Raw genomic sequence first — 20,552 nt, 5'->3', positions numbered from 1 at the left:
GAATAACTAGTGTTGGTGAGGATGTGGAGAAATTGGAATCTTGTGCACTGTTGACAGGAATGTAAAATGATGTGGCCGCTATATAAAACTGTATGGCGGCTCCTCAAAAAATTCAAAACAGAATTACCATCAAGTAATCCCACTTCTGGGCCTATGTTCAAAAGATTGAAAGCGTAATCTTGAAGAACTCTTTGCACATCGACGTTCTTAGCAGCATTATTCACAATAGTCAAGAGGTGGAAGCAACACAATGCCCATTGACTGAATGGATAAACAAAATGTGGTGTATACAATCTAATATTCCATCTTTAAAAGGAAGGAAATCCTGTTACGGGCCACAGCATAGATGAATCTTGAATATGTTATGCTAAGTAAAATTAGCCAGTCACAAAAAGACAAATCCTATATGATTACACTTCTTTGAGGTATCTAAAATAGTCCAGTTCATAGAAGCAGAAAGTAGAATTAAGATGTAATGAAACACCACTTGTCCTCTATAGTCATCCTCCCAATAACCTACAACCCCAGTCTTAGAGGCAAAAAACATCAAATTCCAATGAACATCCTACAAAATACCAAATCAGTACTCCTCAAAACTGTCAAAGTCATCAAAAACAAGGAAAGTCTGAGAAACTGTCACAGCCAAGAGGAGCTAAGATAGCATGACAACTAAATGTAATATGAAATCTTAGAACAGAAAAAGGACATCAGGTAAAAAGTGAGGAAACCTGAATTGACTGTAGACTTTGTCAATAAGAAAATATCGATACAAAATATATTAATTATAACCAATATGCCATATTAATGTAAGAGGTCAATAACAGGTAAAACCCAGTGTGAGGAGTATAGGAACTACCCTCTCAGTTTTTCTGTAAATCTTAAACTGTTCCAGAAATGAAGTATGTTTTAAAATCCTAAGGGATTTACAAAATAGCTACTAAAACTGATAAATGAGTTAGGAATGTTGCAGGATTGAAGTTTTTGAGGTCAAGAGTAAATTCACTAAGATTAAGATGTTCGAACTCTGCACATTCCAAAATATGGAATGATGGGCTCCAGGGGACAGCCTGACGATAAGAGTGTGTTTGCATACCCCCATCCTTGGGTTACGCCAGTTTACACTAAGAGTGTGATTATGGTGGAAGCCTTGAACTATGCTGTGTTAACTTGACCTCTTGGAAAGGCTGGAGACTGAACAATTACTGTCTGTCACACTGACAGGCTGACGTGACTGACTCTCAATCTAAAAATAACCCTAAAAATGAAAGATTACTCTCTATTTTTGTATAATCTATTAAAATGTATAAATGCATTCTACTGTCATGTACAACTAATTAGAACAAGTAAAATTTAAAATTTTTAAAAATAAACAAATAAATAACCCTAGACAGTAAAGCTCAGGTGAGCTTCCTTGGTTAGCTATGCTCTGTGGAGGTAGTCACACATCATTGCTGAGAACATGAAGTTCTGTTCATTTAACTCCACTGAGAGAAAACAACTGGAATTACACTTTGGCTATCTCCTGCACGCCACCTCATACATCTTTTTCTTTTGCTGATTTTGATCTGTAACCAAAAGTATAACTACTTTTCTCTATTCTGTTGAGTCTTCCAGTGAATCCCCAAGCCTGAGAGTAGTCTTGGAGACCCCCAACATGAAAGCCACCTGTATTAGTCAGCTTTTCATTACTGTGGGAAAATACCTGAGAAAAACCATTTAAAAGAGCAAAGACTTGTTTTGGCTCACAGTTTCAGAGGTTCCAGTCCATGGTCAGCCAGCTCCATCGTTCTGGGACTGAGGCAAGGTAGAACAGTACAGCAGAAGAGCAGAGGGGAGGAAACCTGTCACCTCATGGCAGCCGGGAAGCAGAGGGAGTGAGGAAGGGACCAGGGACAATATATAGTCCCCAGGGCACACCTGCAAGGACCTGCTCCTTCAGTTGGGTTCCATCTCCTATAGTTTCCACCACCTCCCAATGACACCATCAAATTATCAATCAACCGACCAGTGAGGTTGCAGCCCTCATGATCCAATCACTTCTCAAGGCCCCACCTCTGAACAGTGCTGTATTGGGGACCAAGCTCTGAACAGTGCTGTGTTGAGGACCAAGCCTTCAATACTTGGGACATTTTTGATGCAAACTATAACATCAATGTACAAAAACCAATCTCTTTGTATATAATCGGTCCCGACTTGTGGTGGTTCCATTTAGAATTTTTTTTCCTAGGATGGGTTTATCAGGACCCATCAAGGAGCATCTATAAGAGTGACAAACAATTGTAAAATGAAATCTAAAACATCATTTTGTTTATAATAGCAACCAAAATTATAAAATTTATGGGAATAAATTACAAAATAAGTTCAAAGCCTATAGACCCAAACTACAAAACATGGTTAAATAATTCCAGAATTTCCATTTCACTCATTTTTATGGATTAAATTTTTTATGAGATTCTCTCTCCTTCTATTTTCCAAAGAACATTATTCATAGTTATTTTAACATTTCTGTCTAGCTACTCCATAGCTGAATCTCCTGTGGGACTATTTCTACTGTCTTTTTTTTTCCCCCTTCTTTTTCTTTTGCTTTTGCTTTTTTGGGGTCATGTGGACTGCTGCTTGGCATGCCCACCAGGTTTTTATTAAATGCTGAACATTGTGTATGATGTGTTGTCGAGGCTTTGCTTGGCATTATCTTCAGCTAAAGAGGATTAAAATATCTTCTGGCAGCCACATAAATACTGGCACAACCTCGTGATGTGGCTGATGGATGTAGGCAAATTGAACGCTGCATTCTTTCAGGACTTGCAGATTGCTTTGTTTTACAGTAGCTGTAATTATACTGAACATTTATTTTATACCATTTCTTCCCACTTCAGAAGCCAAAGAAGCTCATAAAGGTGCCCACAAATATCAGAAGGTAAGGGACATATAGGGAAAAAGGCAGATAGACATAGATTAGCATTTTGTATGATGTCATCTCATGTCTCTTTCCAAGGAAAAAAGGGAAAGGATCCCCACCCAGACCCATATCTGAAATCCTTTGAACACATTTCCTAATGATGGTGGAAATGTGCTTACAGTCACAAGGTATCTCCATTATTTCTTACTTCAACAAATAAATGAAAGCTAGACTTGAGGCAGGGCAGAGCCAATTCTAGAATCCTAAATGCCTGATTTCCAATCAGAGTTCTGTTAAGTCACCCCTGTGTCTCCCCAGCAATTCTATCAATGGCTACTTGGTTCAGACCTCCCAGCCAAGCCGACTCCCCCTTTTGCACAGCGACTCTTCCATCTTCCCAAGGACAGTGTGCTCTCTGCCATCCGGTGGCTCTTCAAGATATTGCAATCAATACATAGAAAAGAAACAAGGACCTCACAAAGAAAAGCATAGTTTGTGAACAAGTTTTTGGAAAATATTTGGCCTCAAGACAGACTTAAGTCACACATAAACATGCTGTTTGTACTGCCAATTTATTAAGTGTAAATGGATTCAACCCTCAAGGGAAGCAATAAAAAACATTCATCTTTCAAGAGCCTCAGAAACACCATGGTTCTACTCCTAGGAGTTAGCCCTAAGCCATGACCCTTGCTCCAGGGTTTTGCTGTAAAATGTACAATGACCAGTTTCATCAGACAGAGGCGCAGAGATCATGGGGAGTGACCAGAAACCAGCCTTCAGCCCTACCTGGGGTAGACAAAAAGAGGCCCCAGCACCCAGTGATCCAGGAAGTTCAGTGGGCTCCAGGAAAGGAGAACTTGAGTCTGTGCTTTCCAGGCTAATGCAAGTCCCCTAGCTGAGCTGACTCAGCTATATTCCAGACTAATTTCTGATCCTCCCCTAGTAAAGAAGGACCCTTTACCTGTCCAGGCCAGGCAACAGGGCTGAGCATAGGATGGGTAATGGAATATGGACAATGGGGATGGGCAGCAAGCTGGTCACCACGAATATGAAGTACATCATTTTTTTTTTTTTTTTGGTGGTGCCGGGAATTGAACCCAGGGCCTTGTACATGCAAAGCAAGCACTCTACCAACTGAGCTATATCCTCAGCCCCTACATCATCTTTTTTTTTTTAATTAGGCAAAGAACTTTATTAACCTTTGTTTCAAACTTTATTCCCAGGCTTCCTCAGCTTAATTAGCTGCAAACAGTAAATCGTGTATAACTGAAAAGAGCTGCAGTGTCCAAGGGACTTGGGTTTAAACATATTAGAGAACTAGATTTTATCAGATCCATAAACAAAACAATTTTTTAAAGCAATCATAACATAAAATAGCAGCTCCCAGTAACTTTTTCAAGTTTATCTTCTTCAGAAGTTGATCAGGTCAGTTTGCCTTATTCTTAGAAGCCTCATCAAAATTCTCCACAGGATCTGGAACTTCATCATCATCATCCTCCTCTCCAGGAGCAAGTGGTGCTTTTCCATCCACAGATTGTTTGGGCAGAGCTTCAGCCAGTCTCCTTAAACTAGTCAGACTGTCTGCTCCAATCTGTTTAAGGTGCTGGGTAGCATTTCTGTCAGTTGCTTTGTCTCAGCATGGCCTGTAATGGTAAAAGTGTTTGCTGCCAGAGATGCCTGAACTTTAAGGTTGTAAAAGTGAATCACTAAAAAAAAAAAAAAAAAAAAAAAAAAAAGTGAATCACTATTCCTTGGTTGGTAAACATATTCAACTTTTCAATACCAGAGATATTGTTTACCCCTAACTTCTTTAAGGAGAACTGAAGTTTTTTATCATCTGCTGTATCTGTTCTATGAACCACCTTCTTCTTTCTGTGAGCAGTTCCTTTCCCACCAATGTGCACTTGTACCTGCAGTTTGGCGAGTTTTTCCTGGTTCATGATAGTTTCTTTCATCTTGTCGGAGTGGAAATGGGGCTTCGTGGGGGACTAGGGCTGGCACTCAGGGGGTCTCTCCCTACATCATTTTTTAATGTCCATTTGGGGAGAAGAAAATGGGGACTCAGAGAGACTAAGTGATTTGCCCAAAGTCATGCAGCTGATGTAAGCCGCTCAGCAGGGACTGGCTAAGGCACATGAATTCCATGTGCTTATGCAGGAGTTGTACCAACTGTTCTGGAGATGGCCTGCCTTCCAAGAGCTCACAGTCCCAGAATACAGCCCAGATGGTGATAGTGGCATGCAAAGAGGTGTTGGAGGAGTCTTCCTGAAAAAGGTGAGACGGGGATGTGAGGGCAATCTAGTTGTAACATCTATCACCTTGAAGCCAGAATTAAAGACAGGCAGTTAGTGTAAAATAGGTAATCGGGTCAAATCGAGAAAATGGAAGCCAATCTGAACCTGGGAAGTTGGAAACCATCCCTGGGAGATTGGAATGTTTATGTCTACAGAATCCTTGGATACCACCCCTCCCAAGAAGGTTGTCAACGAAGCAACTCTTGAGCAGACAGAGAGCTACTAATCAATGGCCCCTGGGCAGCTTGCTGCTCCCTTCCTGCCTAGAACTCCACCTTGGCCCTTCCAGCCCACCTGCTCACCCCTGGCCATTCCAACGACATCTCCCAGTCACTATGCAGGATGGGGGGAAATAAACAAGGTAAGGGTGAAGAATGCAGGAGAACAAAGGAGACTTTAGATGTATAAAAGGGACAGAACTTCCTCATTGCACGGATTCCACCTTCGGGTTCCCTTCTTCCTCCCGGGAGCAGTCTGTTTTACTAACCTTTAACAAAACTTCCTACGTTCTACGCTATGCTTGCCTCGGCGTGCTTCTCTGGTGGTATTCTTTAAGAATTTGAGGAGGCAGGACTAGTCGAGGTAACCGATAACCGGCGGTATCGACCTCACTGATGGCCAGGGATATGGACTCAGCTGGTCTGCAGTCTAGGCAGACGCCCACTTCCACCCTCGCCATTCCCGGGCTTCCCTCCCGAAGTTGTGCACTTGGTGGAAGGGGTCAACCTTCCGCGGTGGAGCGCCAGTTTTTTTGTCAAGAGTAGGTGAATAGCTGCAGTCCCCCGGCTAGAACCTCCAAACAGGAAGGTAAGGCTGGCAGAAGGAAAAACATGAACCCTGAATATGAACAACACAGGCACTGAGGCGTGGAACAGCGGGATCGGGGAAGGGAGGTAAAAGAACTGTGGTGAGGGGTGTGACAAGGGACGGAAAACAAAGGCTGCGGAGGAAGCAGACAGTTGCAGTCTGGCCGTCTAGTGGCTGATTCAGATATTGCAGGTAAGACAGGTAAATGCACATAGCCAAGGCTACACCTGCCTGAAAGCACTTGGATTCACCCTGCAGGTGCAATAAGCTGGATCCTGGTTGGATCTGGTGTTGCAGGAGTCTCTCTAAACTTCTGCAATGTGGCAGGAAAAAGGTAGAATAAGTAGGAGGAAATGAGGGAGAAGACTGCTGCAAACATCCAGGCAAGGCATTGACCTGAAGCAAGGGGGTCAACAGGAACGGGAGGGTGCTTTGTTGAAAATTAAAAGCTCAGTACAGCTGAGGTAGGGCGCACTCCAGGTGACTCCCCTGTCTGGTCTGGGTGGGTGGGTGCCATTTACAAGAACTGCAGACTGCAGTTAGGGAAAAATCAAGAATTCCACTTGGAACCTGAGTTGCCTACGGAATTGTGCAGGAGGGAATGGAGCTGACAGTGCTGATTTTCAGTTGGTACTTCACAGGAAGTAATGCAAGTGAATGGAGTGAAGGGCGCTATGTCAATCATTCAACAAATATTATATCAGACCTTTGCTGAACACTTGGACATTATGATAAACAAGTGGATGTGGTCTCTGTTCAGATAAGCCTGTCTTCAAATTCACAATCTGTCCAGGGAGAGCAACACCATCAATGGGCCAGGGAGAGCCTGAAGAGCCAAGGGCAGGTGTTCAGGAACATCTTCCCAGAGAAAATGAGCTACTATCTAATCCACTAAGCTCAGAAGAATCTGCGAGATCATTGTATCTTGCAACAAGGGTTGGAACTAGAGCATCCTTGGTGAGAGCAGTCTTGGTGGAATGTCACAGGTGGAAACAAGGCTCAGACATTGAGGGGTGAGTGTGACAGATGGAAGTGGAAACAGCAAATGTTGACAGCGACTCCTGCACTCTCACTGATGCATCTGTCCAAAAGGACTGAAAGTTCTGCAAACACTGCAGCTACTCATTACACACACACACACACACTCACACACACGAGAGAGAGAGAGAGAGAGAGAGAGAGAGAGAGAGAGAGAGAGAGAGAGAGAGAGAGAGATCCTTATACTGGGGTAGAATTAGTCAAAAGATCAAGTTCCATGTCGCTAACTGTCTATTTGACCCTGAGCAAGTACCTCCCTCTCTTTGAGTCTGTATTCTCTCCTCTAAAAAATAAGCCTTGTTATAACCACCCAGAAGGATCACTATGAGGCTCCAATCAGAAAGGGCCCTACACACCACAGAGCAACCCTAAGCTTCCCTGTAAAATACACCACCACCACCATCACTGTGCTTGGATTTGAGGACAGTCTCTTTCCAGTCTCTTGCTCCAGCCCACTATCCCTGGGGGCCTGAAACATCCTCCCTTCTTCTCCCCCCCTCCTCCTGATCTTTCCCCCACACATCAGCTCATGTCCTTACCACCCCCAAGCCCACAGCTAGAACTGGCCAAAGGTCCAGTTATTCATTTACAAAGTCCACAGAGAACTACATGAACCTCAGTGATGTGGAACAAATGGGCTTAGCCAGCTCTAGTATGCTGATACCTCAAGAGATGCAGAAGGGCGGATGGGCCTGGCATGTCCCCACCAGCCTCACAGGGTCTCCACTGCTTCTCACCCATCTCATTATGGGACCTTAGGCAGGTACTGTCCCTCCCTTGGGCTTGGATTCCTTAGTATAATATTAGTAAACCGGGCTAAATGATTCTAAGGATCCTGCTAGTTCTGATGCGCTATGGCCTTTCATCTAATTTAGTTCATCCTGTAATAATGTTAACTTAAAATAGCAAACACCATTTGCTGATACTATTCTCTGTGATTTATGTGCATTGTTCCTTTTGACTCACAACATCCCTCATTATATAGACACCATTTACTCCACCCAATCTATAGCGCAGTGGGGGTGATTTGTCTAGGGTCACACAGTATTCAGTACCACACCCAGGCTGCCTGACCCAGACCTGGGCTTTTCACTGCTCAGGACCTTCTGACTCCAGGGCAAAATCTCCGGCTCAACTACTGACAGCTCACCTGAGCCTCAGACCTTGTCTGTGTATCCAGCTGTCCTTTCAGCACTTCCTTTGTCCTTGTCCCACAGGCTCCTAAACCCCACATGACCATAAATGCACTTCTGCTTGTCCTCGGCACCTACCATTCTCAGTGTCATTACCCGGCCTCTATGGTGCCAGAAAAAGACACCCCTCCCTCCACCTGACACAGGCCCAAATCAGGCTGCAGGACCTGGTCAGTGGAGGAATCATCTGCACCATTTAGTTCTGTGTCCCTGGCCCCACAGTCGTCCAACTTGCTCAGGACAGATGCTCAGATTCCTTCCTCCCTCCCCCACCCCTCTCTCTCTCTTATTAAGCTATCACTACTCTGCTTTTCTAGGGGACCAAGGTCATTCCATATGGAACAAAGCCTAAGAAATCATCCCTCATGCACTTGCAATAAAAGGGCAGAGACCTCTATACTTTAGACCATTTCTGAAGGAGGGTGGTGGCATCAGGACCAGGATGACTAAACCTCTAAAAGCTTGGCTGACCAGCTGACCTGTACAGCATGGAGCCTGAGGCATTCACAGCTTTAGCCACTGGGGCCACAAAGAAAATGTGCCAGGAGTCCAGCTACCCAGGAGGCCCATAGGAAGAACCAGTAAATGTTTGAATTGCCTGAGGGGGTGCCTGAGACAGTGCCAGGAGAAGGTCTCTGGCCCCAGCATTTAAGGGGAAGCCTCTCCCCATCCCCCGCCCCCAAGTTCAAATTCAAAGGCTCTATTGAATCTGCCCTTCTATGGAGCATGCAGCCACCAGGTGGCAGCCGAGGGCACAGGCAGACCAGGAGAGCAGCTCCTGAAACTGAAGGCCAGATGGACCAGAGGTGATCAGGAAAGTCCATCACTGACCCCAGCACCTTCAACTAGGGACAGAGCAAGCATAGGTGCATGCATGCGTGTGTACATGTGTGTACAGGGGTATGTGTGTGGAGGGGTATGGACCCATAGACAGCTGCACAGACTACTAGAGTTTAGTCTCCTCCCTTTGTGTCACTTCATCCCTCCTTGGTCTTCCCTTCCCTTGTTCAGCCCTATCCTGGATAATAGTGACTCAGAGGGCTGTGACTCCATTCCTGCCCTTGAAGGTCTCCCAGACCTGGAGCTGGAGGTAGGTACCAACAAGTAGACAGACAGTGTGATGGGGCGTGGCATAGGTGCCAGATGGTGGGGAATGTGGGGCTGGCCTCCAAAGCTGATCATAGGTTACTTGCTTTCTGGCAAGTCTCAGATGTAATTATAACACATATGTCATCTCTCTTTCCTCCCGGCACCCCTGCAGAGAAGCTATTACCAATCCAATTTTACTGGCAAGTCTAGGAGGTCCCACAGGCAATGAGATGCAGACCTGGAATCTGAAGCAGATCTGTATGATTCCCAGACTCACACTTTTGGCCACTGCGCACGCTGCCAGGGACTGAAAACTGGGAGGAAAGTTGAGCTGGGGAGTCCAGACTCCCGGCCAGATCTGGATAGAGAGCAGGTGCTCCCTCCCTGGCCCCAGCTGGATCCAGCTGTCTAACTTACTTGTGAGGTGGATTCAGGACAGGGAAAATGTGACTCAGACTCCACCCCATCTCTGTACCCTCCAGTCCCCCTGGGCTAGGGGAAGAGGCACTACCCATCAGTAGCCCTGAGCCGATGGCTCCTGGAAGCACGTAGTATTTCTGCAAGTTTCCCTGAGCACAAATAAATTAATCTTGAAACTTCTTGACCACCACAGTTCTGCCCCACAACAGGGGAGGCTCTGGAGATAGGACTCCAAAACCTTGGTCAAAACCAAATCCAGGCTGGAAGTTCCTCTTCAAGTTTAACTGAGTCCCCAGTGCTGCAATCTCCCTCTACCTGTATAGGGCACGGGTGGAGGCTTTTCCTGCCTGAGTTTGGGTGTAACCTATAATGTCACTCTATGAAAGTCACACTTTTGGGGTAAGACAAAGGAAAGAAAGGTGCAAGGCCTTTTCCAGGAAGCAGAAAAAGCGATAATGCCATCAACAGTAGGAGATCATCCTGGTCCCAGAGAGAGGTTAGGGACACCTGCTGGTTCTGGCAGCGAATTGGTGGAAGGGATCAGGGAGAGACGTTGCAGCACAAAGAAAGGAGGCTCCAGTGAGTCATGGGACCCACAGGAAAAGGGGTGACATCCGGGAATCTTGGGGGATGGAGAAAGCTGGGGAGGGGGGCAACTGGGAAAACCAGCGGGAAACAGAAAAAATGTAAGGGGAGAGAGGATGGTGGGCACTGAGCTCAGATGGAGGAAGATGGGAGACGGGACCAGGAGACTGAAGATGGAAATGAAAACAAGACCAAGAGACTGAGGAACAGAGACAAAGAGGAGACCGGGACGGCGGGAGAGGGCCTACGTGGGAAGAGAAAGGATGGAGAGGGTAGGAAAGAGTGGAGGAGAACAGCCCGTGCAGGCAGCTCAGTGCTCAGGCGCGGGTCCCTCCCTTGCCTGTCACTCTGGCAGCTCCTAATCCCCTCCCCCCCGCCCCCCGGGTCAGGGGCGGGGAGCGCGCCTACAGCCCCGCCCCAGGCCCTCGGAGGCCGCCCCTGGGGACTGGTTGTACCGCCCAGTAGATGGTGGGGGGCCCAGCTGGTGCGTTATCAGCCTCCTCCAGGAGCGAGCCTGAGCCACTCAGCGGCTGCCAGTCTGAGATTAGGCCCCGGGAGGGTCATTAAGCAGCCGCCCTGGCCCGAGCCCAGCCTCCTTTCCCTCCATGATCTGGCCAGGCTGGCAGGTGGGAACAAGCGATAAGGATTGGGGGTCTTGGCGATTCTGGTCAGAGCATGGGGTGGGGGTGGGGCTGGAAGGTCAGTTCCAGTCCAGTCCCTGTGGGGGCCCTCAGGGTTCCCACCATCCTTGTCCTGCTCAAATTGAGAGAGACAGAATAGGGAGGAGGCTAAGGAGGCTCTTAGAGCAGGTGCCCCTTCTGTCCCCTGAGGCTGATGGGGACCAAGGTGAGTTCAGGCAGAAGCAGGCCCCTCCTGGTAATGCCTCACAGGTGGCTCTGCCCTCCAACCCTAGCAGGCCAGGAGGAGAACCAGACCTGAGCCCACCTTCACCTCCCAGGGACAGCTGGGGTCAGAAGAGGAAGGAAATATGACCCCATGCAAGGAGAATCAGATCCAGACAGTCAAAAGGTCCCCACCAGAAGGCTGAAAAGGTAAAAGAGGGTGTTTGTGCCTTAGCAGAGGCTGACCCAGTAGGAGCCTGTGTCTCTCCTTCAGTGAGTGAGAAGACTTCCCAGAGGGAGAGGAGCCTTGGCCAAGAAAAAGAACAGGCAGAGTTTAAACCAACAGAGGTGGGTGAGAGGACATGAGTCACAGAAAGCCACATGAGCAAAAGCCTAGAGTAGGAGCCACAATCCATACAGCCAAAGCCCAGAGAGAGGAGGTGACTTGGCTCAGGTGACACAGCAAAGGTAGCCTGGAACAAAGTTGCTGCACCCCACTCCCCAGATCAGGGCTCTTTCCTCTGCTGTAGGTCACATCCTAAACCTTGAGATGACAAGGATAATTCTGATTTAAGATGGGTCTTCCCTGGGGCATTTGGGTGAGCCTTGGAACAGCCAAGGAATGGTTGTGAATGTGAAGCAAGGGGGCTGTGATGGGATGAGGCAGGTGGCAGGGAAGATATTTGGACAAAGCGATTGTTGGCTCCACTACCTTGAGTCTGGGGATGTTCCTGGGGAGTCTCTTGGATTGTCACCCCAGACAGAGAGAGACAGAAGCTGCTCCTTAGGTAGTCACAGAGGCAAGGGCCCAGGTCAGCCAGGCCCTGAGTCATGCTCCTCCCTCCTCTGCCTCATGCTTTAATCTCACTAGGGCCCCGTCACCTGACCCCCACCCCGCTTCAGGACTGGGAGTTGGGCCTTAGTGAGGACTACTGGAGTTCTACTCCAGCTCTGCAATAAGATTGGCCAAAACTTCCACAGAGAAGAAGCTGAGCTCAGAGCAGTCAGCAATTCTCCCGAAGTCACACAGCAAGTTGTTAGGGGGCCACGGACTCAAATCTGAGCTTCCTGAGTTCTTCCGGGACTCTTTCCTGGCACTTCCTTGCCTGACATGCAGCACAGGGGGGCATTGGGGAAGGGGTTAGAGCTGGATGGATGAGAGATGAATGAACCCACCACAATGCCAGGCAGCATGGGGGCAGGTGCGGTGCTACATGAGGAGGGGTGGATTGGGGATGAGACTTGAAGGAGGGGCTCTCCCTGGAACAAAATAGAGTGGGTGGGTTCCCTGGCCCTTAGCTCTCTGACCCCCTCTTTCTGCCCTATGTACAAGAAAGAACCTAGGACACACCTTGAAACTGACAAGGCCAGGGCACCCTGCTTGCACCAGGGTCTGCCCCTCCTGGGGAAGCTCTGGCCCAGGGGACAGTTTGGAGAAAGGGTTTAACCCCAGGAAGCAAGGCCCACCCTCTGGCAAGGATGGGCCCAAACTCTCTCACACAAGAGCGTTCATCTGGACACCCCTTACCTCTCCTGGCCTGGCCCCCTTGGCCTCCGCCGCCCTGTGGCCCTGGGGTCTTCCTGGGTAATCCTTCAAAGCCATCAGGACAGTGGCTTCTGAAGGTGACTATCAAGATTGAGAAAAGCAAGACAGGCCTCCCTGGAAGCCTGAGGGGCTGTTTCTGAGCCTCAGCCCCAGAAGTACAAAAAGTCTTTATTTCACAGAAATAAGGGTCATTTCCATAGTTATGAGGGAGGATGGGAGGCAGTGTGGGAGGCTAAACTGGCTGTGTTTTCCATGGCTCTTCTGAATTGGGTGGGAGGCATCCAGGAAGACCCCGGGCCACACCAGCAGCCAACCTGGACATGGTCTGAGTCCCAACCTTGACTGGCTGGAATTCAAGGGAGGCCTGGCGAAGTCAGTCCTTGATTGGATTGTAGATTCCTGCACAGAGAAGGCAGCGGCTGGGTGGTGGTGTTCAGCCTCAATCTCAGGTGCCCGAGAGTCTCGGGTGGGCCAGGTCACATGGGGGTGCTGCGGACCCTGCCCTCCTCCTCGAGGACGTTCTCATAGGCATTCTTGTGCTCACTGGACCTGAAAGAAGAGGCAGGGCCTGGTGTCATCAGGCCTCCCATCCCTTCTCCCTGCCCATCCTGAGCTCGAGAGGGTGGGATCTTTTAGAATAAACTTTTGACTCCCTGGAGGGGCTTCTCCTGACCATATCTGGGCTGGTGCATGTGGACTGGAGGCCTCTCAGCACCACCTCCCTGAACCCCATCTTCCTCTTCCCTGGACTCCTCCTCCACTGGTCCCCCACTGAGCCCATCTCCCCTCTATTGAACCCCTTTTCCTCCACAGTACCCACTGCCCCGTAGTCCCAATCCACCCACTGACTCCCTCTGCCAAGTCGCCTTCCCCTAACTTGGCCCTCTCACCGAACTGAGCCTTCACCTGCCCATGAAGCCTGGTAATCCCCACAAAGTCCCCAACATCTCATTAGCCCTCCTCTTCAGCAAGACCCTTCCCCACAGAAGTCCCCACCCTGTCCCCCACCCCCAGCAGCACCTCCTCCTGAGGTCCCCGTTGGGGCCCTAGAGCCTAGGGCAAGCTCCTCACCTGAAGCTGGCCACCATGGAGGAGTACCTTCCATCCGTTCCCACCAGGATCCCATCTGCCTTGTTCCCAACTGTCATGACCATGTTTCCAGGCTCCCTGGGGACGGGGCTCATTAGTAGCATCACCATTAGCCCCCCACCCCACCCCATCCAGGCAGACCCTATTCTGGATCCTGGTTCTCACAAGCGCAGGGCAGAGACCCACCCTTCACAGAAGCATCTCTGTCTAGCAGGTCCTGCCAGCAGCCTGTCTAGGGAAACTCACGCCCTTAGGCCAGAGATCTCCAAGACTCGCCCTCAGCTCAGGCCTCAGAGCAGACCCAGCAGGACTCAGTGCCCCCAGTTAAGAACAGATGTGGTCAGTGGGCACTGAAGGAGAGCTGGGTCCGTGGAGAAATGAAGCATTTCCACAGAATGCTTCACCTCTTTTTTCTTTTTTAAAAAGTAATATTTTAATACATGTATATAGGGTAATAATGTCTGTGTCAATCCACTGTCCTTCCCATCCCCACCGCCCCAGGCCTCCCCTCACTCCTTCTGCATAATCCAAAGTCCCTGCGTTCTCCCCTACCCACCCACCACTGTGGATCAGCATTATTTTTTTTATAAACCTAAGTCTGTCTTGGCCTCAAGCTGATCTGAGTCGGGGAAATGGTTTGGGAGAAGCAGGATGACTCAGTCTCCTGTCTGCGGTGCTATATTGGCTTCTTTCTTTTTCTTTTTCTTTCTTTCTTTGTGTGTGCGCGTGCACTTGCTTGCTGCACAGGGATTTCACCACTTCCCTGCTACTCTCCAGGGTATGTGCTCCGTCCCTCCAGTTAGAATATAGTCATTCATTCTCTTTGTGTTCCGTTTTTGTGAAGGAGATGAGCTGCAGGCAACTCATTTGGTCATCTTGCTGACATCACTCTCCTGCATACAGAGAGCGTGCGGGGATCCGAAACTGGAGACCGTATGAACTGGCCTCTCTCAGAGCGAGAATCCACGCGGCTCCCTTCACACGCCAGGTGTCGACCCGAGAGAAAACCTTGTCGTGCGGCCACGCCCCCAGCGAAGCATAAACCCACGGCAGAACGGGCTCCACCTCACCCCCAAAACTGCTCTCATGAGGGTCACAGGGACCCTCACCCCTGCTCATCTTTCCTTGGCCATCCCCCAGGCACATCAGACTTAATATGTCCCAAATAAACTCATCCGTTGCCTCCGGGTCTGTTCATCCCCTGTGTCCTGTGCCTCAGTGAGGCTTCCAGATATTATCCTTGTCTTTCATCCGGCTGTGTCCACTACTGTCGCTGTCCACCAGCTCCCAAGCGTCCACCTCCTGGACAGCTCTTAGACTTACCCCTTTTCTGTATCACGTCTGCCCCTTCTAGTTCAGATTGTTCCAACCTCCTGCCCACGCCCCATGTAGCTGCCATGTGGCAGTCAGAGTGACAGCTAAGGCTGTGTCCCATGCTTTAAAGCATGCTTTAAAAATTCCTCTGCACCAAGATGAAGCTCAAAGTTCGGGCACAAGGGCTTGCTTGGCCTGGGTCCTGCTCACCTCAAATGCCTCATCTTGGGCCTCTTTCCCTCTCTCCGCTAAACTGCTTGTGTTTCCTCTGCAGGCTGTGCAGGGCTGCTGCTGCTGCTGCTGGCATCCTGGCCACCAGGCCACCTTTGTGAGAGCTGGGAAAAGATGCTCTGGGACAGCTGCCCAGGGCCCTGACCTGACAAGTGCAGAGTGCACCCTTGATCTTTGTGCATTCATACCCAGTGGCCCTGGTGCCAGGCCCCGAACTCAGGACCCAGAGGACTCTTCCCTGCCCTGTAACTGACTCCTCCAGGCTCCAGGATGAATGTGCAGTTAGACAGGACTTCCCTGACCACCCCCAGACTAGCCCAGTGCACTCTACAGTCTCCTTCACCAACGTGGACTGGTGATTGCTTGTCCTGTCTGCAAGCCTGAGAGGTCCTTTGGTTCCACAGCTGACCCTCCGGAAGGATGGGAACTTCTTTCTAGTAGGAAGACTAGGCTGCTATCCCAACTCTACCAAGGAAACCTCAAGACTCCAAGGAGAGAAGATATTTTCCCAAAACTCACAGGGAGGGAACACCAGAGCTGGCCTATAGAGCCCACAAAAACTGGGGGACAGCGAGCCTGAGCGCCAGGGTTCTGAAGCCCTTCTCCCACTACTGAGCAAGAGCAGGGGTCCCCGGGGCCCACCCGCCTGTGGAGGATTCCAGCCCCAGGGCCCTCAGGCAGCACTTACGGCTCTTCCTGGCACCAGAAGTGGTTAACGGCAAAAGCAATTGCAACGAGCACCAGGAACACGGCCACTGCGATGAGGCCCTGCATCCAGGGCTGCAGCTTCCCCAAGCCTGAAGAGAGAAGGGGGACTGCGAGGGCAGAGCAGGGCGGGCCGCGCCTCCCCCTGCAAGGGCTGGTGCTTGTGTGGGAGGCCGTCAGCCTCTTCAGGACCAGGAGGGACACTCTGGGTAAGAGGACTGGCAATGAGGGCCCGTCTGACCCCACCGAGCATGAGAAAAGGACGTGGTTTGAGAGAAGGACAGAGGAGACAGCTGCTTGACCAAGGCCTGAGCAGCCCAGGAGGTCACAGGGCTCAGAGTGCTCTGTCTGAGATCTGGGCAGCTGAGCCTCACCCCCGCCCCCAGGGGTCACGTGCAGGCCCCCCAGGGAGTGCCTGGGCCCCAGGGACCAAAGGGCAGTTCCCCCGGACAGCTGGCCCAGGTCCTGCCAGCTAGGAGCGGCTCCCCTCCTCCCTGCAACTGCCGTCAGGCTGGGGACTGGCACCGAAACGCCAGGGAAGGGCTGGCATCTGGAAGATCCTGCTCCGTGGCAAGAGGCTGGGAGGAGCTGGGGGTGCGAGATCAGGCAGCAGCGCTGCTCAGCCAAGGTGCACAGAGAGGTGAGAGACCAGGAAGGAAGCGTCCAACTCTGAGCCCCTTTTGGTTCCTCGGGCTGGGTGCCCAACGAAAGCAGGGCGAGCGACCAGGTCAAGGCTCCAACTCTGCTCTGTTCTCTGCTTTTTTTTTTTTTTGTAGATGGACACAATACCCTTATTTTGTTTATTTATTTTTATGTGGTGCTGAGGATCGAACCCAGTGCCTCACACGTGCTAGGCAAGCACTCCACCACTGAACCACAACCCAGCCCCTGGTCTATGGGTTTTGACTGTTAACAACAACTCCTTTCCTCAAGATGACCCGGGAGTCTCCACCCGCAGGCCACCGGTAGCCCCAAAGAGCTCTCCTCTGTTTCCTGGGCACCACTGTGCCCCATGAGCCGAGGGGGCTCAGCCCTGCAGACGCTTGGCAGGCAGAGGTCCTAGGAGGGAACAGAAGTCAACAGGGGGTTTCAGGGCAGCGTTGGGGGGGGGGTGCTGCCTCCAGGAGAAACGCCTGTATCCCCTGGCCATTTTGAGAGCCATTCCATATTATGCCCAGTCTGGGCATCAAAAACCACAATAAGGGGCGGGGGGTGGGGGATAGGGAAGAACAGAGTTACTTTATGTTACATAGAGGGGAGTGAAGGGAGGGGAAGGGGTCTGGGGGTAGGAAGGATAGTAGAGTGAAACAGACATTATTACCTCATGCACATATGTGACTGCATGACCCATGTGATCCTACAGTACGTGTAATTGGAAAAATGAGAGATTATACTCCATTTATGTATGATCTATCAAGATGTATAAATGAATTCTACTGTCATGTACAAGTAATTAGAACAAATTTTAAAATTTTTTTTAAAAAGCCTCATTCTACTTTACTGCCACTCAAAAATCCTCCCTTGAGTCTACCCTGAAGCCCTCCTGCTGCAGCAAAGGCCCCACCTCTTCTTTGAACTCTCTCTGAGCCTAGCAGGTGTTGGGAAGGAGGGAAAATTGCGGAATTCTTTGGCCCATGGCCAGGTCAGACCTTGCCTGGCTCCAGGGATAACAGAGGATACATGACGTGGTTATCCTAAAAAGATCAGCAGTTTTTAATTTGTTGTTCCTCCCAAGAGAAACAAGTGCATTGCTTTCTCAGGTAAGTGATTGCTCAAGCATTGGGAGCAGCCTGGGAGGCCCCTCCCTGCTTCCTCCAGACGCAAGAGGGGCCACAATCCTCTGATCCTCCCATGTGACTCTGAGGCAAGCACAAAGAGTGAGGGACAGAACCTGGGGCAGGAGAAAGATGGTCTGGTCCTGTCCCGTTTTGCCCTGCTGTGTGACCCATGTAAGTTGCCCAGCCTCTGGTCTCCTCAGTTCCCCAGAGTGTCTCCAGGACCTGGGGGACAGAGCTGAAGCAGACTTACGTGAGAGTTTAGGAGAGCTTGGAAGCATTTTTGTTGGCATCCACTAGACCCAAGAGCCACTGCAGAGTCACCAGACTCTGACCACAGATGCAGCCCAAGAGTGCGGGGTGGGCCCCAGACCTTGGGATGTCATTCTTCACTCTACCCAAAGCTCTTCCAGGTCCCTGACCTGGCAGCAGTCCTGGAAGGTGGGCAGGGTGGGGTTTCCTATCCTCATCTTATGCATGACAAAACTGAGCCTCAGAGAGAGGCAGTAATTTCCTCAAGGCCACACAGCAAAAAAGACAGCTGGACAGAGAGTTTAGGACATGGTGGGGACCACTCAGGGGCACTGTTCTCTACCCAAGCCCAGGAAGCTGAGATGATGAGGACTTAGGTCAAAGTCATGGGCAAACCCCTGACAGCACTGCCCCTCCCCTAGAGCAAGCGGGCTCTGAGGAGTGGTGTGGACCCCACTCCTACCTTCCTCATAGCGCCTGGCCCCACCCTGGGGGCCCGGACATCACTAGGGCAATTCCTGCTCTTGGAGCTCAGGTCTAACTGCTGTTCCTCCCGAAAATCCTAGACCCGCCATTTCCCTGGCTGTGGCCTCTTCTCTCTAGTGGAAAGCAAATCACAGAGGCCTGGTTCAGAAGGCTGTGCCTTTGAAGTTCCCTCTGGCTAACCCAGTACCTGCCGAGGGTAGTGGGTGAAGCTAGGACACCATCCCACCCACCCCTGGATCTCCAGTGCCCAGCCCTCTCCTCCCTGCAGCCACAAGGCTGTCCCCTGTCCTGTGCTACCTTGTTGACAGCTGGCAGGTGGCACTGAAGCGAGCAGGCCCAGAATGATCAGGTTGAGGGCCGACATGGCTGCAGGCAGCTCCCGGGCCTTCCCTCCGCTGTTGCTGATTGAGCTTCTGGAGCTGCTGGGGGTGTTGGTGGTGTTTGCCTGAAATCAAGTGAGCACAGTCTGACCCTGGAGGAGAGAAGCGAGAAAGGAAGAAGGCGCGAGAGGGAGGAGGAGGGGGAAGGACAGGCGGTGGAGAGAAACTGCCCTCCCTCCCATGGAAATGAGCTGCCGGGCTGGCTTCCCTGGCCTGTGCCCAGCCCACTGGCATTTGAGGTCATCCTTCAGAGGCCAGCCGAGGAGGTGAGTCTGAGGACCAGGAAGATGTGGGGAGAGTCCCAGACACCTGGAGCCCCACGCTGCCCCATAGTCCCTGCCTGGGCTCCACATTCTTGGCAGCGGGGCTGGGCCCTGGGGAAGAGTGACACATCGGTCTCTTCTGCCTTGAATGAGTCCATGGGTGGAGCTTCTTGGAAGGCTACAATGGGATTAAGAAATTTGCTGCTGGCTCAGGTAGCTGGGGAAAACCCCAGAGGCCCAGGAAGGCTCAAAGCCGCCCACTTTCCCCAGAGCCTGGCCTACTTTCTGTTCTCCCCCTCACCTGTCCCTGCCCTACCAAGCAAGACCCTGGGGCCCCACTCCTGGGATACCACCCAGCTTCAGTGCTTCTCCCGCCCCCTGGCCCAGGTCCCTGAATCACTCCCTCCACAAATCACAACAGAGGGTCTGAGGTCCCAGCCCCCAACTTTCCCAGCCCAGCCGACCTTGGCCCCATTCAACTCCTCCTCTGGGCCCCATGTGGGCCTCCCTCAGACAAGACCTGAGCTACGTCAGAGTCCTGGGCACAAACCCCCAGATCTGTCTCCACCAGTCATAGGAGGAAGAAGTAGGTGCAAACAGCCCCGCTGTGGAGGGTGAAGGAAAATGCTCCCCCATGCCAAGGTCCAAACAGCCAGGAGCAGCCCTGAGGAAGGTTCCCCTATCATCTGGAACACCTGTCATCCATCACCTGATCCTGGAGCCAGACTGCTCATAAGAGGCACAAATTCCCTCCAGCATTACATGGCATCCATTCTACCCTCCAGCTCAGGGACTGAGAATAACCCAAGCTCCGATCAAGACCCAAGACCAGGGGTCATGGTGGACTTCCTTGCCCGAAGCCACACCAGGACTGCAGGAAGCGTAGATGCTGGGAGTCGTGCCTGGGCTCCTTTCCTCATGGGTGCCTGTGTGCAGTGGCTGAAAGTGGTGTGTGCACCCTGTTGCTTGTATGACCTTGTGTGATCTTGGAGACAACGCTTCCCAAAAGATGCACGTGTACTTGTCTCTGATCTCATAACGTCCCCAATCTGTGTTCCAGATAGGTATTCAAGGTGCCTTTGGGAAGTCCCAGGGAAACAGTGGCTGGGGTTCACATTGACCAAGTTATAGTGTCCATCTGCGCCAGGGTACAGAATAAGGAGCATGTGACGGAAGCCCTACACAGGGTTAAGTTCAAGTTCCCTGGCCACCAGACGATCCATATCTCAAAACAGTGGGGCCTTACAGAATTTAATGTGAATGATATTGAAGATATGGTAGCAGAGAAGTGAGCAGCTGCCAAATGCATCCCAAGGAGCCGAGGGAGGAGAAATTCAAGGTGAG

The 20,552-nt window shown here is 50.7% G+C and overlaps 1 protein-coding gene and 1 pseudogene across 1 annotated transcript; both read right to left on the bottom strand.

Annotated features, from left to right (window-relative positions):
• Positions 1-4,317: 4,317 nt before the first annotated feature.
• On the bottom strand, positions 4,318-4,854 carry LOC124962800 (transcription factor BTF3-like; annotated as a pseudogene).
• Positions 4,855-12,824: 7,970 nt separating this feature from the next.
• On the bottom strand, positions 12,825-19,104 carry Pdzk1ip1 (PDZK1 interacting protein 1). The gene is made up of 4 exons (XM_047530562.1): positions 18,863-19,104; positions 16,036-16,144; positions 13,785-13,880; positions 12,825-13,262 (listed from the first exon to the last, which is right to left on the bottom strand). The coding sequence occupies exons 1-4, from the start codon at positions 18,927-18,929 to the stop codon at positions 13,190-13,192; spliced, it is 345 nt and encodes a 114-aa protein (XP_047386518.1). The 5' UTR covers positions 18,930-19,104; the 3' UTR covers positions 12,825-13,189.
• Positions 19,105-20,552: the final 1,448 nt, after the last annotated feature.

The sequence above is a fragment of the Sciurus carolinensis genome, chromosome 1 (assembly GCF_902686445.1).
Source record: "Sciurus carolinensis chromosome 1, mSciCar1.2, whole genome shotgun sequence".
NCBI lineage: Eukaryota > Metazoa > Chordata > Mammalia > Rodentia > Sciuridae > Sciurus > Sciurus carolinensis.
This window is presented reverse-complemented; position numbering and strand designations above follow the sequence as displayed.